The sequence below is a fragment of the Periophthalmus magnuspinnatus genome, chromosome 4, assembly GCF_009829125.3.
Source record: "Periophthalmus magnuspinnatus isolate fPerMag1 chromosome 4, fPerMag1.2.pri, whole genome shotgun sequence".
Taxonomy (NCBI): Eukaryota; Metazoa; Chordata; class Actinopteri; order Gobiiformes; family Gobiidae; genus Periophthalmus; species Periophthalmus magnuspinnatus.
In genome coordinates this window covers 18,872,026-18,898,782 of record NC_047129.1, presented here as the reverse complement: position 1 = coordinate 18,898,782, position 26,757 = coordinate 18,872,026, and the positions used below count along the sequence as shown (strand labels likewise).

The 26,757-nt window shown below is 39.9% G+C and overlaps 1 protein-coding gene across 2 annotated transcripts in view; it reads right to left on the bottom strand.

Annotated features, from left to right (window-relative positions):
• The window catches only part of ddah1 (dimethylarginine dimethylaminohydrolase 1), a 118,059-nt gene that overhangs the window by 21,565 nt on the left and 69,737 nt on the right, over nucleotides 1-26,757 (bottom strand). For both annotated transcript variants that reach the window (XM_055221529.1, XM_033965658.2), the window contains 3 exons: nucleotides 12,271-12,370; nucleotides 9,739-9,812; nucleotides 2,042-2,161 (listed from right to left, as the gene is read on the bottom strand). In XM_055221529.1, coding sequence (XP_055077504.1) covers nucleotides 2,042-2,161; nucleotides 9,739-9,812; nucleotides 12,271-12,370 — 294 coding nt within the window. The remainder of the gene's footprint in view (nucleotides 1-2,041; nucleotides 2,162-9,738; nucleotides 9,813-12,270; nucleotides 12,371-26,757) is intronic.

The window sequence follows — 26,757 nt, the reverse complement described above, 5'->3', positions numbered from 1 at the left end:
CTGTTCTGTAGTTACTAAATTATAAATAATAGTTCCAATTTGGATCTTTTTCACCATACCCTGATATTGATGTTGATACTTAAAGCCAAAATATCGACATAGAAAAAACCATAAATCCCTTGTTCAGATCAAAACTGCTTTTACTGATAATAAATGTAGTATTGGCTTATAATGAACTACAACTACTCTACTATACAAAATTTGCATATAGTGTTTAGTTTTCAAGTCAATCAGCTCCTCAGTTTGGGTTGCCAGGTCCTACGGTAGAAAACCTGCTGAAAATAAACCCAAATGGGCACTTTTTGATCCAAGCACTCACTACCACAGCCCCAGCCCCAGCAGCCAACTTTCTCACTGCTGGTGCCAGTAGTTAAGAGCTTAGGGTATTGTACCAGTTACATAGATGAACCTGCTTGAGTCCCCAGAATACGCAGGTCAAGACACTGCCAACTCAGATTTTGTTGTGATTGTGGTCCCTTTACAGCGTATCTTAAGTGTCTTGTGTGTAGACTTTGACTTTCATTACCTCTACCAGCAGGGGGTGATCTCTGTCCAGGAGGCATGGTAAAAATGTCTAGTGTGGTTGTGTTACTATGGGTGAAGCTGTTGGGGTTTTCACTCTGCTCACGTCTAATAAACAAATTAGAGTTAGAGTTTCTTGCAAGCTGCAACAGGAGAGAGATGCCATGTCTTGTAAATTATTTTTAATCAAGGACTATTGACTTCACAGTGCTGCTACAGAGAGGCTTATGTTTTTGAAGAAAGACATTTAAGCAGAAAGAACAGAGCTCCTGCTGCTTAGTACAAGTGTGTTTGTGAATGCCAATGAACAGAAACAGATTATAAATTTAAAAGAAAAAGTACTGCAGCTTTTTCAAAGGAGAAACTGGACTGTGTGTTTTGTTATGTGATGTTTAAGGATACGCCGATAAAATACTGGTATCGGATATTGAAATATTATGTGGATTGGATATCGGTATTATATATTTTAGGCTATAAATTAATGTAATAAGATGATTTACTGGACAATACTGGCTCAAAATGTTTCATAATATTAAACTTCTATTATTACAAAGCTGTTTGGTAGTTACAGTGGTCCCTCGTTTATCGCGGTAGTTACGTTCTAAAAATAACCCGCAATAGGTGAAATCCAAAAAGTAGTCAGCTTTATTTTTTACAATTATTATATATGTTTTAAGGCTATAAAACCCCTCACCACACACTTTATACACTTTTCTCAGACAGGCATTAACATTTTCTCACATTTCTCTCTTGTTTAAACTCTCTCAAAGTTCAAACCTTCGTAGGCGCCTTTGTCGGTGCAGAATGTTTCATCGACATTGTGGGTTTCGTTGAGAAAACTTGCAAACATACAGCACTTCAGAGTCACACTGCGATCTAACATGTATGTAAATTTGTTTGAACACATTCTGTACTATACAGGAGACACGGCACGGAGATTGATTGACAATGGTCTACAGTCCCTTAGTCAGGACGCAGAACACAATGCACGTTCGTACACTGAAAGAAAACATGCAAAATTGCGCTAAAAAAAACTCACGAAACTAAGAGGCCGCGAAAGGTGAACCTCGATATAATGAGGGTCAACTGTACTTTAAATGAGAAATAACAGTTACAGGACAGATTTGGATCATGGTCCACTGGCGTTCATCTGACATTCATCAAACAGGTTTTGGTGCTTTCCTACCGCTGGAGGGAGGAAGACAGCGCCATTTGCCGTCCGACTTCTTCAGGACAGTATCCCAGGTGTGTGACAGTAAAAAGGGCCCCTCGTCCTGGTTTAAAGTCCCTTGTTTAAATCAGCTGACCAATCACGTCAAAGCAACATTACGTAACCACTCTGAGGCGCTAGTGAGCAGTCCAAACGGTCAGGGATGAAAATAAACTAAACCTTGGTCTGAAAAAAGACTCAGATTTGGATATTTTTCTTTTACCTTACACAGTTTTTGTTTAAAAGAAAGAAAATAATACATCATTTACTAACTACGTTGGTGAAATCTATGATATAAAATGCACTTACCTTGAGAGCTTTCTGGGCATGTTCACTGGAGCCAATGAGAATAAGGCCTGGTCCCCCCATACTGCAGAAGCTCTTCAGGTGCAGCCCGTCAGTCACAGGAACAGTGGATACAGCAAAGTCCTGCAAAGTCCAAACATTATTACATCATACCTAACGTAAAGGTCCTATATTATGCAAAATTGACTCCTGTTAGGTTTAAACCATGTTATAACGCTGTTACCTCCTCAAAAACACACCTGCAGTTGTGTTTTGTTCACACATGTTTGAATAACACTTTATTATTAGTCTGTCTGCATCTTCAAAGCTCAAAATGCTCTGTTCCACCTTGTGATGTCATGAAGTGGTAGTTTTCAATTTAACAGCTACTTTTTACATTTAGTTCTGTAGAGATTGGAAATGCCAAAGCTGAAAAGATCCAAATGATTCTAGTGAAGGTGTATGGAGTTTAAAAACACAGTGGAGCACTTCCTGTATTACCATGTGACATCACAAGGTGGTTTTTCAGGAGTGTTTTCAGTTTTCTAAATATGCAGGTTTGTGTGTTAAACATGTGTGAATTAAACAAAACACAACTACAGGTCTGTTTGTGACAAGGAAACAACATCATAAGATCAGAAAACAGAGTCATATGGGCTCTAAAAATACATTGATAACATGTATTCAGGCGTTACCATGGTGACATAATGCACACATTAGCAAAAACAGCTGAGAGAGTTTTAAGATCTGAAAACTCAAGAAAAAATACTAAATAGATTTAAAGAGCACATTTTCAGGAGCCTGTGATCAATCCGAGCGTTCATGGTCCAGCTTAGGACATTGATTTTCAGCAAAAATGTGAAAAAGTGTTGGCTAATGCTAGCTACCTTGTGCCTGTAATGTTATTTACTTGCTCACCTGTTCTAGTTCTAACTAAGTATGTTTTTTCTGGTCAGATCATGTTGAAATAAAGCTCAGATTAAAGTCTAACAAAGCAGTGCCTCCAGTTAGCATCACACTCCCAAAGACTTTTGACAACATCAGCTGCAAAGTATCAATTGCTTCCTAAAACTATGCAATAAAAACCATCAGGGGGCGCCAAATTCTGTATCAATATTCATCCACTTGGTTATAAAATCTCCCTTAAATTGCATTGACAGATCGAAGTGTAGTTTTACTTTCCAAGAACTCATTTCCTCAATATTTAACCGAAATACATTTATAAGCCCATATAAATTCTACCTAGTAACAGATTGGAAATACCTCCTTGGCTTTTAATGTGTTTTCTTAATTACATAATATCTTTGGAATATGGCTTTTATTGCTCCCAAATCTATAATACGCTGGTAACTACTCAATATATCTTCTTCCTCTAAAGTAAATGGTTGAGCGTTTCCATTGAAGAATATCATAACGTTTCACAGAACAATATTTGAACTTGGCTCGTTAGAACGCTGGCGATGACTCACAGCGGAGGCTATTGTGACTGAAGGCCAGCGCAGCAGCTGTGGACTAAATAGCCAATTACCACATCCTTAATGCTTTCCTGCTCGTCTTGGCTCGTGTTTAGAAGATACGGAGCGTCAACTGGGAATTATGTAAGCTGGAATATCACTGCTTCTTATCTGTGAGGAAAAGCTTTGTTTCATCTTAAAATTAGAAACGCAAGTCATACTTTTGCTCCTCATCGGAAAAATCTGCTGGGAAATCAAGAGAGACAGAGATGTTTTTTACAGGTCTTACACAAAGCAGCCATACTGTGGCCCGAAAAGACCCTTTACATAACTCAACAACGGAACATATGGAACAAAATGGGCTGTTTTTAAGAGAATGTACTGCAGTTTCAGATATTAGTAGGACATGAAGGCTTTACTGGCTGTACCAAGATTGTTTTAAAGGTACAAAAGCTACTACTCTTGACTACTGCAAAACACTGACTACTTACTACAAAACTACGGACTTGAACATACTTACTACTTCTTATTAACACACACTGCATTTTACTGGCTCTCACAGTGCTACACTATCATCTTTATTCAATCACTCCATACTCGGCGGTGAGATACGTCTGTAGCCACAGCCGCCATTGGGGCAGACTGATGAAAGTGAGGCTGCCAATCTGCACCATCAGCCCCTCCAACAACCATCAATCACCCACCCACTCTCCACATTCATACAAGTTGAGGTGAAATGTCTTAAGAACTAGGGGTGTGCAAAAATATCGAAATAACGATACATGGCATCGTTTAATTTAATGATACAGTATCAATATCATGGGCTACTGTATTGATATATTGCCAAGAGTTTTTTTTTTTTGCTTTTAGTATCACAGTTGTTTTAGTAAATATGTTGTGATCCTTCAGAGCTGTTAAACTGCACATGTCCCTGTGTAAATGGAAGTCTGATGTGTTTTTCTAGTTGGTAAAATGCATAACAAAATGCATTTTGTTATGTTCATTCATCTTCAATAAATGGAAGATAAATAAAAAAAAAATATACAATTAATATTTATTTTTGTGAAAATGGGTGATCATTAAGTGTCCTGAAAGCCGTTATTTTTCACCGACTCATCGAATCGATGTGAAATATATCGTATTGTATTCTATCAAATCATCAGTGCACTGTATCGAGATGCATATCGTATCGTGGCCTGTGTATCGAGGTGTGTATCGTATCGGAAGCTTCTTGTCACTTTATCTACTAAGTACTTACTACCTAATACTTCCACTAATAAATACTACTTCACGTATTTACTGCACACCATTAACTGACAGAATCAACGGTCCAGTGTCTTTTGTACAACTCTTGCACCCACAGTGTGAAGTAAAGTTCCTCCTTTTCATGCACTTCTGCACGTTCAAACCCAAAAACGTCCACATCTGTCTGCATTTGTTGATTTCTAAACCAACCTGGCAACAAAATAAAGCCACTAATTTGATAATGAGGGGAAAAACCAACAGGCGATAAGAGCTGTCTATCAGATAAAAATGGAAAGAGCCACAATGGACGCCCAAGTGACTTTTCCGAGTGCGATTTGCCAGAGACGCATCATTAGGAGCCAGTTTGACAGAGATAACACAAAACACACAGGAATCTTTGTAACGAAGCAAATGAGAGGCAGATGTGAAGATGTCTCAGGCAGGTTACAGTAATACACTTCTGATTCCTGGCCTTACTGTGAACCTGACTCAGCAACCCCTCAGATCTGGATTCTCAGAACAATGCTCATATAATAAAACTTAAAGGGCCCATATGCCACTACAAAAACACAACTCCAGGTCTGTTTTTGAGGAGGGAACAGCACAAGAGCATGACTTAAACCTCACAAGAGTCAGTTTTGTGTAATATTGGACTCGTACCCACGTTTACCCATAAGCGAAGAACATGTTTCACTATTAACCGTAACTCCGTCTAGAGTCTCTTCCCTCATCTGGAAGTTGAACCATGACAGAGAAAGTTCTGCCTGCAGGAGTCACAGCCTGGAAGCCGTTTCCATGTGGATTTAATAAAGTTCTCCATCCCTAGCAGTTGCTTCCTTCTGCTTCCAACAAAATGGCTGTTAAAATGTGTAAACTCATACATGTGTCTTTTTCCAAATACCATAATTTCCGGATTATAAATTGCACTTATTTTCATATTTTTTTCTGGGGGTGTGGCTTATACTCAGATGCGAAATATAAGTCGCATCTGAGTATATAACTTCACATTTTCTTTAATTTGTATCCACTTTTGAAACTTAGTTTGTAAGAATAAATCCACTTTATCATTTCTTGACTACGTCTCCACGCTCCCGTTTTGTTCTACACCCGGTTTTAACGTCATTTCGTTACGTGCCACCACCCATTGACAAAGTGGCACGTGAGAACTGCGCGAGGGCGCTCTAGGCTTGTGTACCAGTATCTACTACTCCTGGACCATTGAGCATTACAAATTTCAGCATTACAGTAATTTAAAAGACATCTGAGATTTTTACAACTTGCCTTTAAAGATAAAATGTCTGTTCTTGGTCTCGGAATTTGTAAAATTAATGTCCCCAAAAAATGTGACTTATAGTCCAGTGCGACTTGTATATCTTTTCTTGGCTGGTGCGACTTATACTTCAGAGCGATGTATAGTTAGGAAAATACGGTAGCTGCTTTTACAATATACTGTATAGAGTAAAATGTGTTTTTTCCTTACTACAACAAACAAATCCAGGTACAAGCCCATTAAGTCACCCAAATCTGCAGTCACATTAAAATTCTCCAAGAAGGTCAGTGCTGCTAAGACCACAGCCTATGCATTTTCTCATATTTATACACCCTGCACACCTGTATGATCTCTACAGCCATGGTCATATTTTTATATAGCGCTTTACATCAAGGAACCACTCACCCATTCACACACACATTCACACACCAGTGTACACAGACACTGGGGATGAGGTGGGTTAAGTGTCTTGCACAAGGACACAACAGCATTCATCTGATGGAGCTGGAATTGCACCGTCAACCTGATCTAACCACTCTACCTTCGGATCAGTGGACACTCTACATCTGGACTTTACAGATGTAGAGATGGAGGAATAAACCAGGATCTTATTGCTTTAAGACAAGAATGTTAGATTTTCTTCAAGAGGAGGTATTTTACGTCTATGGGGTATTAACTGTAACACATCACATATTCAGATCACCATGTTCCTTTTATTGTTTTGAAAATGTTATATTCACCAAAACAACATATTAACATGTTTTTTAACTTTGAGTCTTCCATCCCTTTGCTTCCTGCACTAAGTCACTCCCCCCTTCAGAGTGATATCAACACAACCAGCGGTCTTACCGTTAATGACACTACTGCACATCACATCAGGTTTGTCAAGTTGCTGTGTAGTTTTGTATCATGTTTTCGTATATTTATGGAGAATTGCCGTGTGGGAGAGTGGGTGATGTAGGCTGGTGGGCGGAGCTTAACTGTAAGGAGGGTTTGAGGAGGGCCCGGGAGAGATTGCTGTAAAAATGTTCTTGTTCTTCAGAAAATTATCTCATTTAATAACACAGAAGTCAATCATTTTGTCAGCGGACTCGGCAACTTGAGTTTTTTGTGCTACTTTCTCCTTTGATTGTGTGTGGTGGGGAGGAGGCGCAGGGGGGTAACGGGGGTGGGTGGGGGTGTAACGGGGGAGCGCCGGGTGGGGGGGTACTTACTGATGGTTGTCAAGGTCGGGCCATGGTGTTTGAAGATTTGTCAGAAGAAAAATATGACCATATTTATAAAAACCTCAAAGCTCCCATTAGGTGCCTGATAAAGAGACATACCAGGTCATGCTAACCTCATGCTAACCGCTAACATCACGCTAACCACAGCCTTTTGATCCAGTCTTGCAATATAAAAACCATACGGACAAAATTATAATACTATAATACTTCTCTTAAAGGTTCAATGTGTAATTTTTCTGGTTGTTTCCATGGAGACGTTATTGTTGCACTTGAAATTTTGTAATGAATGGGATTAAATGTCTCGCTGGGTATAAAAGATCTGTGGAGAAGCGAGCCCAATCACAGAAAGATGACACTTTTTTAAAGACATTTTTAAGCGATAACATACCTGTAATTGAATCAATGCATGATGGTTAAGTGCATGATGGGTAAGTGCAATGCCATACATACTTCATACCAGCCCCAATCCTGTTTTTCAGTATTTGCTCTGATATTCAATGCCAGCGTCCCTAGTTGCATGTTTTGAATCGGTCCACAGCCCAAATGTTCAACTTTTAATTAATTTGCACAGAAACAGTTCAGCTCTGAACTTCATAAAACTTTCCATCAGACGACAACTTTGCTAAATGCCTCACAAACAAACCTATTAACTTGGTCCATTTTGACAGGTTAAATCCTCATTGGAGGCTAGCGTTTCATACATTTTATAATTTTGACTGATAAGGTTGTGCTCTGTGGCTGAGAGACTGATGTCTGAGGAAATCTAATGGAGGCTTAATGTGTGAGGACAGGACTGAGAGACCCAGGACAAATACAACTTGAAAGTGGACCTACCGCAAAACCAACTTTTCAGAGCTTTAGACCATGTTATAGCTGTTCCCGTTCACCGGTTACTCACCTGAAGTTGTATTTGGAGTGATTCATGTTGAGTAATCTTTAATCGCTTATTGTCAAGACGCCATTTTGCTGATCTACCCCTGTTTAACCTCCACTGGTACACACCCACTGTGACATACACAGTTACTTCTCCAGTTTTATTTTCTTAATCAGTGATACTGGTAGGATTCGGCAGCGTCACAGAGTCATTTTGATACAAATGAAAAAAAATTGTGCTGCTCACTAGTGTGATGTGCAGCTACCCATAGGGGGCACCGACAGCTACAAGGCGCTTTGTTGTGATGATGTTACGACAACGTCAGCTCCCATTGGATACCGCAATTTTCTAACTTTCTTTTATTAAGTCGTTTTAGATGAATATTGTGATTTAAAATGTGCAAATTATAACATAAAGCTCGACAAGTGTAAGAGATGAGAACTATAGAGACACGAGCACAATAGGTCTGATTTAAGGAAGTGACAAGGACATGAGACAAATGGAGTCATGATGCATTTAGGCTCTTGTGATTCAAAACATGTTAAATAGTCAATTGCCCAAAATATAATGATTTCAGTAGTTTTTTCATCATTTTTTACATGATCCAAGTTAGTAAGATCTCTCAAATGTTAATAATTTAAATGTTCAGTCACATCTTACATAATACATCTTCATTTTGGAAAACAAATTTGCAAAAGCCAGCGACAGTACTGGTCTGTGAGATATGAGTGGATTTATGGACACGGTGAGAAGCGTCTGCTCAGATAAATCAATAACTTCTCATAAAGATTCTAAATCAAGTCAAGGTCAACGGCTACTGCTGAGATACCGAAGACATCACAACATTCTATACGCCAATGATATTTAACACAGATGGAAGCAGCTAAAATAATTATTGCCGATTTTTGTTGTAATGTAGAAATTTATCAGGAACTTGCCTAAGGTTAAAGGGCCCATGTTATGCTAATTTTCTAATCTCTCTGTGTTGTTACCTCCTCAAAAACAGACCTGGAGTTGTGTTTTGTTTTGAGTAACACACAGCTCAAAATGCTCTGTTCCACCTTGTCATGTCATAAATATTAGGAACATAATAGTTTTATTAATTAAAGGGCACATATTACACAATTTTCTGATCTGTTCTAATGTTTTTTCCTCCTCACAAACAGACCTGGAGTTATGTTTTGTTTCATTCACACATATTTAACACACAAACCCTGCATATTTAGGTTGAGTTCTTCTTTCAAACTGAAAACACTCTGTTCCACCTTGTGATGTCATCATGTGGTAATACAGGAAGTGCTCCACTGTGTTTTTAAACTCCACACAGCTTCAGAAGAGATTGGCAGTTTCAGAGATTAAATTAACAAAACGCTTCTAGTGAACTAAGGTAAAAGGAGCTGTTAACCTAAAAACTCCCACTTTATGACATCACGAGGTGGAACAGAGCATTTTGAGCTTTGGAGATGTAAACAGACTAATAATAAAGTGTTACTCAAACATGTGTGAATGAAACAAAACACAACTCCAGGTATGTTTTTGAGGAGGGAACAGCGTTAGAACATGGGTCTGCGCTACAAAATTAATACGTTTTCTGCACATATATATATATATATTTTTTTTAATAATGCGGTTCATCTCTGACTGCCCCTTACCTTGAAAGCATCAGCTAAGATTTCGGCTCCTCTCTGATTGGTCCGCTTGGATAGGCCCACGAAGAACTCCTGACCTGGAAGCATATGAAAATGAAATTACCAAGGAAAACGTTCTTGGTAGACTTTGCGATTTGTGAAATATGTCACGGTGTAAAGTTACAGTTACAGTTGAACGCTATGCTAGGGACAGTGAAGCCTTGTGCGTGGGTTTGGCTGTGAAATATCCCCCTTCGTGTGGTCAGACTGGTGTGGCACTACAGCAGACAGTGCCCCATTGCATGCAAACGCTACAGATTGGGTTCTTCACCGTCTCCTGTGCTGTTACAAAATGAACTGTTAGCTTGGAGAGTGCCAGCAGGGAAATGTTTCTAGCCCTGCCATATGAAACTCATTTGAGCTGGAGGGATTGGGAGCACAAGTCAGTGTCTAGGAAGCTAATTAGGTGTACTAGGCTTTTTTCCCTAGTGGGCTGGGTAGTGTAGAAGTCAGACATTGACCCATATTCTAAAAAGCACATGGTAAGAAGGTTTTGCAGCAGTTTTAATCTACAATGTTTATCTTTGTTATTTCCACTGATTTGCTTTGACCATGAAAGAGAGTGAATAAGATTTTGGCGTCGCTTCTCATCTAGCGTTAGCATTATATAGAGTGCATTAGCATTAGCGTAATTACTTTGTCCATGGGTTTTTTAATGTTATTGGGCGTCTTTATATGTGAAACAACAGTGTGTAAAATCATATTCTTATTCTTTTTTTGAGCATCCATAGACTGTATATATAAATGGACGTAGCTAACCTGCTAGCCGCCGCGTTCCAAGTAGAAAGTGAGCATGGGCACGCTTCCGACTCCATCGACTCGAAAAAACATCACCCCCTCTTTCTGTAACTGCTGCTGTCAGACTTGTCATTTTGCTCTTAAAATGTTCGCCTGCTAGCCATGTTCCACATAGGCAGTGATAACGGGCGCGCTTCTGGCTCCACAAACCCGTCGTTTTGGTCTTAAATGTTCGTATTCCTGGGGTTTTTATTTCACCATTTTGTCCGTAAATCAAGATATGAACATTATTAGAACACAAATCAGGCACCCTCTTACCCTGAGGTTGCTCCCGTTAGCACTAGCCACTGGTTTGATTGACACCAAAATTGCCCCTATAACTGCTAGCCTCGTTTGGCTCGTAGTTACATCACCGTGCCTTAGTTCATGTCTTTGTACAGTCTATGGGAGCGTCCTAGAATCAAAAATTAATGGTTGGCAAAGGCTTTGTTATTTGCTATCGATATCTCATGATGACTTCAGCGGCCCACTCACTCCTCGCTCTGGGCCAAACGCTTCACTGGCGGAACACGCATGAGATCACCCAGGTAGACTGCAGTCCCCAGATCAGACAAAAGGAAACAATTTTGTAGATTCTGGAGTGTTTGGGGGGGTTGCATTAAAGAGAAGTCTAGATGAGTCTAAGTAAGATTAGTTCACTTTTAATGATTTCATCTCCTGTAGGCAGAGTTGTATTGATATTTTACATAGAGATCGACTGATATGGGTTTTTTTTAATGGCCGATGCTGATATCGATTAGAATCCAGAGAAACCAACGACCGATTTGCTCTGCGATATCTTTTTAACTGATTTGGATTATCTCCCCCAAAGTTTATAATTTAAATGCATTTCAAACTGACCCACAGCCCTGTTTAAACACAAACTGGGTCAGAGAGCTGTAGTCCCATTTCGTGCATTGTTCTCTTCGAACTAAAAGGGTTCAAATGAAGCTTTATACATATTTTTAGGCAGCTGTTAAACACAAACCAAATATCGCCCTCTAGTGGGGAGTTAAGGCCGGTCTATCTCAAATTTTACAGCTTGATGTCTCAATTTAAAGCAACGTTCATGCATGAAGAACAGAAAGGAACTGAAACCATAGACTGTATATATAAATGGACGTAGCTAATCTGCTAGCTGCTACGTTCCAAATAGGAAGTGAGCATGTGCGCACTTCTGTCTCCATCGACTGTGGCTCCAATTCACTTTCTATTGAAAAACTATGGTCCCTCTCTCTGCAACTGCTGCTGTCAGACACAACAGCCTCGCTCCAGATTCGCTCTTTGGTTGCTATGATACTCACAGCTTCAAATTGGCCACTATAACTGCTAGCCTCGATGAGCTTCATTTGATTGAAACCAAAAGCTGTGGGTGACGTTACACTCACTTAGTCCACATCTTTATACAGACTATGCCTGAAACTCATTGTTATGATAATACAGTTAAAATCATTTAAATTTAATAAAAATAACTGCACAGATCAAGTTTGTTTTCGACATTTTGCAACACTGAAAACAAATTTGGTAGAAACATTTTGGTCCAACGTCTGAACAAAATGTACAGGGCTGTTTTGTGGTCAGCAATTTTGCATCTCACTATTACATTGTCAAGGCATCAGCACGAGCAGATAATGTGCTGACGTCTGCATTTGTTTTTCTCCAATACAACGTCCGTCTGTCTAAACATGGTCTTGGGTTACACGAGTTTGAACATCATACCAGTGAACAGCACATCTCCTCCGTCCAGAGTGGCTCTTTCATCCGTCATCTCCACTATGTTCAGACCCAGCTTCTTCAGGGCACCCTTTATCACCTCCGTCTGGAAACAGCCAAAACACACAAACAAAAACACTGAAACATCTGCTAATATTAAACAAAATCTGACACACGCAACGGCGAGAGTCAACAATACCGCCGCAGCCACGAGCGTTTCCTATCAACGAGAACATTATCATATCTTGTTCCAATCAGGCTTTTCTAAACAGGATGATGACATGGGTCTGTATAATGCATAGGCTTAAGGGGCTACTCTGAATGAAAGAACACAATACAATAGATCTAACCTCCGTGACGTGATGTAAACAGGCCATGAAATGATGTCATGTCAAAGTGCATTTTACAAGAACTAGTAACACGGATATTTAGAGGCAGCAAAACAACAAAACAAGCTTTCAATGCAAGTGGGGAACGCTCGAAAGTGGAAAAACAAGAGGGAATTTCAAATCACATAGAACAGATTCAATTCAATTTATTTTTGTAACACCCAAAATCACAACAACAGTTGTCTCGAAGGGCGTTCATGTTTTGGTTGATGGGGGAAACCAGAGTACCCGGAGGAAACCTATCCAGACACGGGGAGAAACATGAAAAACTCCACACAGAAAGGCCTGGGCGACCCGGGGATCGAACCAAACCTTCTTGCTGTGAGGCATGAGTGTTGCCACTCAGCCATCGTGCTGCCTACCCACAAAAACAAACAGGAAAATCAAACAACAGGAAAAATCAGACAAAACAAGAAAAATCGGCCAGGCGAGGAGGAGGGAGGGGGGCGGAGGAGGGCCAGGCGAGGAGGATAGATTATTAAGTACTTTGTGCAACCCATAGACTGTGTAACTAAATGAACTAAGTGAGTGTGATGTCGTCCACAGCATCAAATGAAACTCATCGAGGCTAGTAATGTATTTTCCGGACTAATAAGTCACAATTTTTTTCATAGTTTGGCCAGGAGTGCGACTTACACTCAGATGCGACTTATATGTGAAATATATGTTTTTTTTTCTTCATTAGCTATTTTTTGGCTAGTGCGACTTATACTCCTGAAAATACGGTAGTTATAGCAGTGAATTTGGAGCCGAGTTCCATATTTGGAATTCTGACCAGGAGTATCATAGCAACCAAAGAGCCAATCCAGAGTGAGGTTGTTGAAGGTAACGCCCCTTTTGTCTGCACCACCGGTTTAGCAGAGAGCGGACGCTTAGCAACGCTGTCAATCAAACCTGTTGCTAACGCCAGTATGGAAAGAAGGCAGCTGATGTGTCTGTTATTAATGTTCATATCTTGAATTACAGACACAATAGCAAAATAAAAACACTAGGATCATGTAGAGCGGGTTAATATGAACATTTAAGTGTGTCAATGGAGCTGGAAGCGCTCCCATGCTCACTTCCTGTTTGGAACGCTGCGGCTAGCAGGTTAGCTATGTCCATTTATATATTTACAGTCTATGGTCCAACCCCAGGAAAGGAAACTGACAGAATTCCACTGTACACCTGCGTGATATTGCTCTGTTGGCCCGACAAAAGCGTCTGAGCTCTCCTGTCTGACCGCCCAGCTGGATTTTACTGTCCTTTTTTAAGGGGCGCCGGACGGGACAAGTTTCCAAAGTCGTGTAAGGCTCCATGGAAACACTGATGTTAGCTCTATCTCACAATGACCTCAACAGCCCACTCACTCACAGCTCTGGTCTGAATGCTTCTGCTTCTGCTCACAGGACGCAGAAGCATGAGGTCACCCAGGTAGACTACAATGCCCAAATAAGACAAAAGCCGACATTTTTGTAGACACTGTAGTGTTGTGAGACAGCGGAAAAATACTGCGATAAAGAGGCCTGGAAAGGTAAAGAGATTAGCTTGTACTTGTATTGCAAAAATAACTGATACTTAAACACGAATCAAAACTAGGTACTCATTTGGAGTCCTGATATTGAAAAAACACATACAAAACACTGAATCAGACCTTTCTGGAATAGTTTTGGAATGATCTTGAAGTAGCCTTTAGCTCCAAAACAAACCAGGCTAAAGCAGAACCGGGTTTTGTCCCAATTTGGTTGTGTTTCTCAAACTGAAAAACATCCTTGTTGTCCTTGCTATGGCTTGCATCTCCACAAACCTGACTCTCCTCTGCTCCCTGCTTGCTTCCACTGAACTGTTGTTCCTTTGCCTATAATCTTCCACAGTATGGCACAAAGCTTATCAATCAACATTAGCCTTTGTGTGCTCAAATCAGCTCCAAAACACACAGGTTTTGTTTATTTGAAAATGCATTGCTAGCATATAGAAAAACACTCACATCTGCTTTTCCATGTTACTCAGGAAGGACAATAATTGTTTAATCACTCTCTTGTTTCCATAACAATTAGCGGAGACTGTAATAAGAACATTTAATTAATTCCTTCACCCTAGAATATATAGTGAAATAAACACAGCCATTTGGGGCTAGCGGTTACTATAGCAGCACAGTACAATAGTTCAAAAGGTCATTGGCTCGCAGCTCACATGGCAGGGTTCCATCTGTCTGCTGTCCAGGAGCAGACACAGGAATCCCTCGGAATAATCAAACTTTCTCCTTTGGTGTTTCTTTGCTCTGCGGGCATGCTGCTCATCTGTCCTCTTCGGTAAAAGAAAAGAACATTTTGTACTTCCAATTCCCTCCATCTATAAACTCATTATTAAGTTAATACGATGACAGTTTACAAAAGTGTATGAGACAGGTTTTCATGTTTTTCTAATTATTACTTGGGTTGGTGGAATAGTTTTACATCAGTTAAGTAGCAGCTTGTGGAAAAAAGTCAAGTATAAAAATATAGGAAGTAGGGGTGAATTTTGAAACTGAAACTCTGAAAATGCACAAGGAGCTCGTTTCTCTGGCAGTTTCAATCCTTACCTCATTTAACGTAAAGTCGTCGTTTACTTTTATTAGTCTAATCATTACAATTATAGCCACGCTGCCAATGGTGTTGCTAACGCTAGCGGGAAAGAAGGCAACTAATTTGTTTATTATTAATGTTCATATCTTGATTTATGGACAAAACAGCAAAATAAAAACACCAGGATCATGTAGAGCGGGTTAATACAAACATTTGAAGACTAAAATTACGAACCTGACAGCAGCCAAATTCAGCAATCTAAATCCATCCAAAACTGAGGAAAAATGTATGCACAAGAACTTTAAACTAATATTTTTTTTCAATTAACCACGTTTTGGGCCATGCTAACACACAGGCCTGTAGCAATAATCCCTATATTGACTTGTTCAATATATTATCAATGGAAAATGGATCATTTTTGGGGTCAATATTTATCATGGGACTTTTTCTTTGTCATAGTGGGAAGTTTTTGTTTATTTTTTCTGCAGTCTGATGAGATTTGAGCTGTAGAGTATTGAATTATGAAGTAAAATCCATCCATCCATTTTCTTCCCCTTATCTGGGGCAGGGTCGCGGGGCACCAGTCCAAGCAGGGACTCCCAGACATCCCTTACCCCAGATACTCCCTCCAGCTCCTCCGATGAGACCCCAAGATGTTCCCAGGCCAGCCGAGAGACATAGTCCGTTCAGCCTGTCCTGGGTCTTCCAAGAGGGCCTCTCCCCTGGTCGGACATGCCCAGAAAACCTCCCTAGGGAGGTGTCCAGGAGGCATCCAGAACAGCTGCCTGTGCCATGTGGAGGAGCGGCAGGTCTACTTCGAGCTCCTCACCCTATCCCTAATCGAGCACCCAGCCACCCTGCGGAGGAGACTCACTTTGACTACTTGTATCTGCAGTCCTTTTGGTCATTACTCAAAGCTCATGACCGTAGGTGAGGGCAGGACCAGAGATCTAAACCAGGACTAAACCAGGACTAAACCAGGAGCCATAGCTGAGTGTAGGAACGTAGATTGACCAGTAAATCGACAGCTTTGCCCTTCAGCTCAGCTCCTGCAGTAAAATGACACAAACTAATAACTTAAGTGTTTAATTTTTACTGTAGTCCGCCTTACGCACTTTCTCCTGTGTGTATGCAAATAAGGAACATGTCCTGGCACTTTTTACTCTTCCCCAAAAAACTCCAAGGGTAAACGCTGAGTCACATTCCGAGGAAGTCAATGTTCCCTGCTGCTGCTAGTTTATATTCTTTAACAACCCCAAATGGAATTGTGTTTATATTATCCCAAAAAAATACAACCATTTTCCACATTAATCAACGTGCGTTTGAATAGTATCGAGAAATGAAGACAAACGCTTAAGTAATGACCTATTTTTCCTTCTAAACCTGGAGCCTCCGCTATCATTACCGTCTGCCCCAGGAATCTACCTCACTGTGCAGACATCAGCCCGCAAGCATTTCCTGTGACATCACCCAGTCATGTGACCCAGCGTGGTGATGGCTCCTAACCATCAAAGCATCCTAACAGCTAAGGACAACTGCTTAGACTGCAAACGCCGACGGAGCGCCAATCACAACAAAACGGGATCGGCTTTGCAAATAAACAGCCGCGTTTTCTGGCAGGGACGCTCGAAACTTACATCTATTTGCATGAACTTTGCCGAGCCCCGTCGAAACCTATGGAATGGGTGGTTTCCATAGCACAAGATGGATGCGAGTGATGTAATGCGCTTGTCTAAATATTTTTTTGTTCAAACGCAATTGGAAAGTTCAGAATAACATGCGTGATGGGGTACATCTGTGAACTGGATCTATAGAAAGAGTTTTAAACAGTGCGTGACGTTAATAAAATGAGCTCACTTTAAACAGACATTTTTCTGTTGTGAAATATATTTTGCAAAGTATAAGATTTAGCAAAATTTGAGGTGTTTACATTTGTTTTGTTTGCCTGAATATTTCACTTGTTTATTTCTTTCAAAGGTCTTTTTATTAGGCAGTAAGTGTCAATGATGCTTATGTTATTTGAAAAAAGTCATACAATATAACAAAACTAACAAAATGACCCCACCCACACACATAAAACGACAAACTACAGAGCAGCTGCACAGAACTGAAATGAGACACACATAATAGTAATAATAATAATGAAAAGAAAAAAAAAAGTAAATAATAACAATGCTGCAATAGTTGAAGGTTTCTCAAATAAATCTAAGAAAGGGAGCCATAGTTTTTTCCAAATCCATACAAGACATTGTCTTTCATTCACTGTGAACCGGAGCGAGATGTAGAGTCTTTTCACTTGTTTACTGAACTTTTAATCTAAGCTCTCATGATTATCCATGTCTAAAAACTGGCTGCACTAGAACTGAAATGGGGGAAAACAATGGATAAAACTGGAAAGATTAGTGTCACTAATGCACTTTAATAATCTAGAGATAAACATTTATACTCACACCTGCTTCTGTTTTTAATGTTTTAAATGGACCTGTGCAGGAATGTGTTTTGTTTTTGTTTGTATTTTTCAGTATTTTAACACAACACTCATGTTTTTTTGGAGCTTTCTTTCATGTTATAACATTGTTCCCTAATCAAAAACATGTCTGAAGAGGTTTTACATGTCATCCATGCATGTTTGAGTAATCTAGCTATCTCTTTTGGGCACTATTTGACGCTCCTTACTGTTAGCTGTGAGATTTGTCCAATGCTCCGCCTACAGGCCTTCATCACCCATGCTCCCACACGACAATTCTCCATAAATATACAAAAACATGATACAAAACAGAACACTACAACATCACAAACCTGATGCGATGTGCAATAGTTTCATTAGAAATCACGCTGATTGTTTTGTGATGGCACTAGGCCATAAAAGGAGTGAAGGATTCAGAGCGTGAAAAACAAAACTGAAACTAATTAAACATGTTAACACATTGTTTTCAGGGGAATCTTGCATTTTCAAAACAATAAAAGGAAACATGGTGAATCTAAATATGTCATGTGCCGACAGTTAACACTCCAAAAGTCTAATATTATGTCTTTAAATACTTCAGTTTTTAATATTTTGATTCACTTGCAGCTGTGTCCACCTGCACTGGGACCACAGGCTGAATGCTGTCGACATTTCCCAGCAGAAGTACATTTGTTTTTATTTATTTATTTGTTTTTATTTATTTAGTTGTGTCCACTGAATCGGATGACCTGGATGGACCGGAGCAGTGTGGCCAAACGTGGTGTGGGGTCGGATGTAGCGCTCACACTCGGCTCAATGGGGGACTATCTCTGGAGGCCACCAGCTGAGCGAGAGCAGCCCAATATGAAATGAGAAATCCTGAAATTTGAAAAGCTTTTTGTGCAAGATTACCTGCTTCCAGTAAAATAAATAAATCCATCGTAAATCTGACGGGTCGTATTTTTCAGAGCCAGTAAATATGAATACTTAACCTGTCTTAGTCTATTTAAACTAGTGAAGATGGAAGTCTAAGGTTTAGTGAAGTCCTCCAAAACGTCCAGTCAAACAGAACATTTAGGGCGATTATGAATCAAAGGCTTTAGTCAGGACGGTCCAGGTGCTCCTTCATTCTCAAGGGGAGCTGTACTGCATACTCTCCAAATATACTATAATATGTGTGTGTAAACGTATAAGTAAAACGTAAAAGTAAACAGTGTAAGTATCCTGGAATATCTTAAGATTTATCAAGTAAAAAGTACTGGTATAAAAGTAAAGTAGAGGTGCATCATGTGGTATAGTAGTATAGTATAGTAGTATAGTATAGGTATATAAGTAGAAAGTACTATTATAAAAGTAAAGTATAGGTGTACCATGTAGTATAGTACAGTACAGCAGTATAACATAGGTATATAAATAGAAAGTACTGTTATAAAAGTAAAGTATAGGTGTACCATGTAGTATAGTACAGTACAGCAGTATAACATAGGTATATAAGTAGAAAGTACTGGTATAAAAGTAAAGTATAAGTGTATAGTATAGTATAGTATAGTATAGTATAGTATAGTATAGTATAGTATAGTATAGTATAGTATAGTATAGTATAGTATAGTATAGTATAGTATAGTATAGTATAGTATAGTATAGTATAGTATAGTATAGTATAGTATAGTATAGTATAGTATAGTATAGTATAGTATAGTATAGTATAGTATAGTATAGTATAGTATAGTATAGTATAGTATAGTATAGTATAGTATAGTATAGTATAGTATAGTATAGTATAGTATAGTATAGTATAGTATAGTATAGTATAGTATAGTATAGTATAGTATAGTATAGTATAGTATAGTACAGGTATACAAGTAGAACGTACTGGTATGAAAGTAAAGTATAGGTGCATCGTGTGTATCGTGTAGTGTAGTATAGTACAGTAGTATAGTACAGGTATAAGGAGAAGGTATAAGTTAAGTATAGGTAAGTATTTTATGTATGTTTGTAAAAGTATTCTGGAATATCTTGAGATTTATCTAGTAGAAAGTACTGCTATAAAAGTAAAGTATACATGTATCGTGTAGTATAGTATAGTAGAGTAGTATAGTACAGGTATATAAGTATTTTGTGTATGTTTGTAAAAGAATCCTGGAATATCTTGAGATTTATCTAAATATTGTTTGCGTAGCATTGACAGCTCACCAAAAGGAGCGTCTACAGGGGGCGACAGTGGCTCAGACGGTAGAGCGTTTGCCCACTGGCCTAAAGGTTGGTGGTTTAAATCCCGCTCCTGATGAATGCTGTTGTTGTGTCCTTGGGAAAGACACTTAACTCCCCTCACCTCAGTGTCTGTGTACACTGGTGTATGGATGTGTCTGTGAATGGGTGAGTGATTACTTGATGTAAAGCGTTTTTGAGCCTTGCAGGTGGAAAAGCGCTGTATAAAAAGTGACCAGTGACCAGTTAAAATGTGCTAACTTTTTAACTACAGCGGTGCAAAAGGATAAAAAGACTTGCACTCTCATGACATTATTATATTTGCGTATTTTGTTTGCGCCCCTTTGAAACCCAAAAGCACCTCAGTTTGATATGCACCCGAGCCTGGTCTAGGGTGAGATGAGGTGACTTTTTTTTTCTGTCCTTACTTGAACTTCGATAGTGATACACTGCACAGAAAGCCAAATGAATCCTCCGGAAAAAAAGAACTTAAAATGCTTCAGCAGCAGGTTGAAAATCTTCAAACAGATTTTTGCAATTTTTTTTTTTCCTCGTTTAAGAAAATAAGGACTGTCAGAGGAATTATGTTAATAATAACCACAGCGAGTTTCTGTGTCCGGAATGTTCCTACAGTCGCTTCCCATGTGGAGCAGTCTATTATCTGTGATTGTGAGAGATACCCAATACCCCTCTCTGAATGGGCGCCCAAGCACTTTGCCAGCTCCTGTACCCCTGCTGTGTCCTCGTCCCTTGTCCCATGTCTCCCCCGTCTCTCCCTATAGACCGGACCACACGCTGCTCGCCAATACCCTACTTTGAATGAAAAAGCCCTTTTAAAATTCATTACGCTCTAAAGGGCTTATAATAATAATAATACCATTTATACAACGCTTTTCAAGACACCCAAATCGCTTCAGAACGCAGTCACGCACACACGCACCTCGATTGGGCCACATTCCTACCGTTCCAGTACAGGACCGGAGAGAACACTCTTTTCTTTGGAGCATTTACGGACCATTCTTCTGCCCCCGTGGATATCGCATTCTGCTAAAAAGGCTCATCTCAGTGAGTAGGGTGAACTGGGAGAGGTAACAGGCAGCACAATGGCATTCCTGAAGGTCACCCTAGACCAGCAACACCAGGCAACACAGTCCCACGCTTCCCGTAATGGGGATACAGAATTCCACCCATCCCAAAGGCAAAAAAACCTTGACCTTATTTGCGACACAGCTTTACGCAGTGAGTAAACCGATACCCGAAGAGTGAGTGGACAGGGATTACTTTACACAATAGTTTGATGAAATCCAGTTCATCATAAAATAAACGGATTCAAAAGAGAGTGAGTGGAAAGAAGAGAGCGTGCATGGACATGGGCACAAGTTTCAACAATAATGTTTGTGCGTCACTGCTGAGTTTTGGCGAGACATTCGGGGAACACGTGAGAGATGTACCAGAGAGTTTTGGGCCCGTGAGCAAGAAAAGTTCAAGTTCAAAGACGAGTAGAACGCAAAATGGACGCCTTTTGGACAGTCAACTGAGGGGATGGTTACAAATCACATTAGCTGTTGGACTCCACAGTTATGACGCTGTTGAGTGAATGAAACGAATCAACTTTCTATTGGGTCCAAATCAGCTTGTTTGACATTTGTTGAAAGTTTGGTTCAGTGCTGTCTCTTTGAGCATCTGCAGACAAAATAAACTGGCTAGTGTGAGGGTCTTGTGTCTCAAAAAGTAGCTCATGTCTTTGGTAAATGGTAAATTCACATTTTTATATAGCACGTTTTCACCTTTAAGGCACTCAAAGAGATTTACATCAAGGACACACACATTCATACATTCAGTGTATGCAGACACTGGGGAAAAGGCGGGTTAAGTGTCTGTCATCTGTGAGAGCTAGAATTGCATCTCCAACCTGTGGATCAGTGGTTCTGACTGCTCTACCAATGATGTTTACATCAAGAGCAGGATTCGAACCGCCAACCTTCAGATCAGTGGACAGCAAATGTCTTTGGGGTCTTAAATGTGGAAAAGAGAACTAATGTAAAGAGATAAGGGAAGGTAACTATGCTGCTGAGACTGTGAGAGATGTGCAGTTATAGCACAACTACAGTGGTTCCCTCACCCCAGACATGTCCTCCAGCTCCTCCAGGTGGGACAACAAGGCATTTTCAGGCCAGCCAAGAGACATAGTCCCTCCAGCGTGTGCTGGGTCTTCCCCGGGGCCTCCTCCTGGTGGGACATGCCTGCAACACCTCAGCTGCTCTCAACGTGGAGGATCAGCGGCTCTACTCCGAGCTCCTTGATGTAAAACACTTAGTGTCTTGAAGGTGGAAAAGCACGATATAAAAATGTGACCATTTACCAAGAATTCATTGGTTTCAGGCAAATGATTCATCCCGATTAGAAGGATTAGGTAAGGACCTTTCCCCAATCAAAACATATTTGGAGTTGAATCGCTTTAACAAGGACAAACTGTTGTCATGGCTTGAAACCCAGGAAAATGTTCATAACTGCACATTTCATACAAGCTACGTTCTATTTTTAAGCCCACTCACGACCCACTCTGCGCCAATTATCTTGATTCCAATTATGATTAAAATAATTGTGATGATTATTTTTCCGTATTTGAGCAGCTGCACAAAATAGACATACTTAAGTTATGAGAATGCCTCTGAAATCTGAAAAGTGGTCCCCATTTTATGCATGTCATGGATTTTGCATTCCTTATAAAAAAAATTAAAAAAAACGCCCAGTATCAGAGTTCACACTGTCACTGGCCAAAGTATGAAATGACAACAAGTCATTTAGTGGCTACCAAGAGCAAACAATCTCCCGAGGCCGGCCGGCGCTATCCAAACAAACGCTCCGTGTGATGGAACATACCTGTGGTTAACCAAGCCATGACATTTCCCATCCCGTCTCAGAGCCCCGATCTGCGGCAGGATTACATAAATGTTAAGAAGTAGGTCAACGTAAAGGCGTGTATGGAGAACATTAGCAGATCTGGAGACCCTTGCCCCATAAACACCGCAGGGTTTTGGACGTGTGCCGACATAAAGGAGCTGTTCCAGACGATCCCTCTGCTCTACAGTTGTCTCGCTTGGGGCTCCCGGGAAATCAGGGCTTGAAAGAGGAAAATGTGAGAATGAGCGAGTTGGTAAAGCTTTGAAAACAAAGCTGTTCAAATTATAGAATACTGTAGCATTCTGGTGTAAGGAAGCATGCCAAATTTCTTCTGCTTGTTTATTTTCTGACCACAATGGCTACTGTCGGCCATAACCCACGTCAAAACAAACGCAAAACAACAGCAGTCTCAACTCACTAGAGCCAGTCTCCAAAACAGACCAGTGACTGACCAGTGGAACCTCTACATCCTTGTCGGCATAGCAACCAAGCGTCACAATAAAATAGAACTTGCCTTTGGACAAATAGTGTTTTCAATCATCATTTTGGTATCAAAATCGGAAACTAGTATCAATTTGAGATAGACCGATATTTGCATGGTTTCAGATATCGGTCTTAAATTTCCAGGATAGGTCGATATTTGCTTTTGGCCGATCTACTGCCTAAAGAGTGCACATAAAGGTTTATTTTAACGCTTAAATCTGAAAAGCACAAAACATCATCAGCTCTGTTAAAAGATTTCTGGTTAAAAAAAAAAAGGGCTGTGGGTGATTTAGTAGTGAATATATATTATAATTTTAATTGGGTAAAATGATCAAAATCGGCCTTACATAACATCAGAGCTCATCGGCTGCTCTGGACTCTAAACAATCAGTATTGGCCATGAAAAAACCCATATTGGTCGATCTCTAGTATCAACGGAAGCCAAAGAAAGTTGACAGGTGCAAGCCGCTATAGCACCCACTGGTCCATAGAGGTCCTCAGTACAGGCAAGACAAGTTTATTTGTACAGCACAATGTGTACATGGAGTAATTCAAAGTGCTTTACAGAATAAGAAAGACATTAACATCACAATACAACAACTGAAAACATAAATAATCATCATAAAATCAACATTAAAAGAGAAGAGGCAGAATAAAACCCTTTCAGTCATATGCACAGCTAAACAGAACTGTTTGGAGTCTGGATTTAAACATTGTCAAAGTAGAGGCCTGTCTCACATCTTCAGGAAGACTGTTCCAGGTTTTAGCTGCACAAAACTCAAATGATGATTCAATATGTTTAGTCCTGACTCTGGGCCGACCCGTTTCATTGAGCAAAACAATCACATAGCCTGTAAATGTACAGGGTTTCCATAGAGTCGCTTTACAATTAAAAAATGTAATTACAAAGGCACGTGATAATATATATTCATTAGACTTGTTCTGTTGTACTCACTGGTTATAAACGTTTTTAATCACACTGGGCTCTGTATGTTTGTGAGTTACTCAAATATTTCCAGACCGTTGGATTGGAGGGATGGACCAGATCTCACACCACTGGATTTGTTTCTATGAGGCTGTGTTAAAGATATTGTGTATGGAACAAACATACGGGACATTACTGAACTAAAGTAAAAGATACAGATGTGACTGAACCATTGATGAGGCTCTGCTACAGCAAACACAGCAAGAAACCCAGTCCAGTCTTGATGTGCCTCGTCCCACTAATGAAGCCCATATAGAGGTGAATTAAATGAGGTCAAACACTTTGGAAACCACTGAGGACAACAGAACAAGTCTGATTAAGATATCTGATCTACTGCCTTTATAATATCTGTGTAATCCCGCAGTCATCCAGGTCTGATCCACAGCAGCGAAACGTCTTCACCCCTACAACGATTTGACCAGTTGATAGATTTAAACTTTGTCTTTTGCTATGCCTTTGTAATACTTTTTCTTTAAAAAAAAAAAAAGATTATAAAGAGACTTTATGGACCCTGTAAATGTGTGATAATGAGATTCTGAAAGTGAAACGCATCTGCACAAAATGGCACATTTCTGCCAATCAACACTCTGGTATTTCAAAATAACTTTATACAGAACTGACAATTTCACATCAAATAAAAATACTGAGGAATGAAACTATGCAAAACAAACCGATAAACTGTAATGGGTAAAACTGAAGTGACTCTGCCAGTAACAACAAGAACGAGCACTCAATATTATAAACGCTGCCAAACATTCAAGCCAAAAAATACAACTTAATCTTATAACACCTCAATGGTCCTACTGTGTTCACAAGGAAGTACCCCCCAAAACGCCAAACTGTCAAAACAAACCGAAACGTGAGAGTGGTTCACGAGTCTACAGGTTTTCCAAGCAGGGGCGTCGGACCAGGGAGGTAAAGGGGACGTTTACCCAGGGTCCAGTGCAGACGGGGGGCCTCACAAAGTCTGTTAAGTTGAAGCCACATGCAATGAGGGGCCCACTGAGATGATCTGTACCCAGGGCCCAAAATGTGGCGCTATAGCCCTGTTTCCATGGACAAAACATATGCGCTCTCAAATCTGCAATGTTCAATAAATGGTAGAAGAAATTATATATTTTGGGGCTAAATATTTATCATGTGTATATTTTCTTTGCACTGTTAAATAGTTACAAAAGTTCTACAAGATCTAAACAGGAACTACACAAAATCTACACTTAAAGGGCCCATACTGCACTGTTTTCTGATCTCTGTTATAATGTTTCCTCATCACAAACACACAAACCCTGCATATTTACGCTGAGTTCTCTTAAACTGAAAACACTCTGTTCCACCTTGTGATGTCATCATGTGGTAATACAGGAAGTGCTCCACTGTATTTTGTAAACTCCATACACCTTCACTAGAATCATTTGGAGGATTTCAGCCTTGGATTTGCCAGTCTCTACTGAACTAAAGGTAAAAGGAGCTGTTAACTTGAAAACTATCACTTCATGACATCACAAGGTGGAACAGAGCATTTTGAGCTTTGGAGATGTCGACAGACAGGTCTGTTTTTGAGGAGGTAACAGCATTAGAACATGGATTAAACCTCACAAGAGTCAATTTTGTGTAATACTGGACGTTTAACTACAGTAGCGTTGACCCAGAGGTTGTCGGCACAATTCCAACTCCCACAGATGGATGCTGTTGTTGTGTCCTTGGGCAAGAGATTTAACCCACCTCGCCCCCAGTGTGTGTGTGTACACTGGTGTATGAATGTGTGAGTGGTTCCTTGATGTAAAGCGCTTTGAGCCTCAAAGGTGGAAAAATGCTGTGTAAAAACATGACCATGACCATTTACCAACTGCGTAAGTCTTATTGTGCAGTTTTTGCAGCTCATGTTTTTCATTTAGTCATTATTATCATTTCTTTTAACATTCTCTTTAGCAATATTTCACTCTTCAAACGTGTTATTGTGACAGGCCTGTGCGTTAAAAAGAATGTGTGCTGCGCCAGCTCCACAAATACATCAGAGCTGTGGGCCGTGGACTCAGCCCGGGCCTCTACCTGGAACTGAACCCTCCATGTTTATTGGGTTTGACCCCCACCAAGAGGACTTCTATACCCAAACAAGAGGAAAGCCAATAAACCCACTACCTCATGGAGACACTTCACATTCGTCTGGAGCCTCTGCAAAACACGACTTGTTTTGAGTAACAGCATTTAGACCCAAAAACAATGACCTTCTTCTGAAAATGTCAAGAATCCAAGGACTTCACATCAGCTCGGTCCATCTTTAATCAAGATTAAGATTTGTGCGTGCTTAGGTTACTCTACTGCAGTGGTGGAAGTAAAAGTAGTAAAGTACTGTACTTAAGTGGAATTTTGAGGTATTTGTACTTTACTTAAGCACATTTTACAGTGGAGACTTTTTACTTTTACTTCAGTACTTTTGAGAGCAGTATCTGTACTTACTACTTTTTGACTTGGACTGAAAAGTAAAAAGTACTTACTACTAATACTTTTATATAAGGACATTTTTTCCTGTGATAC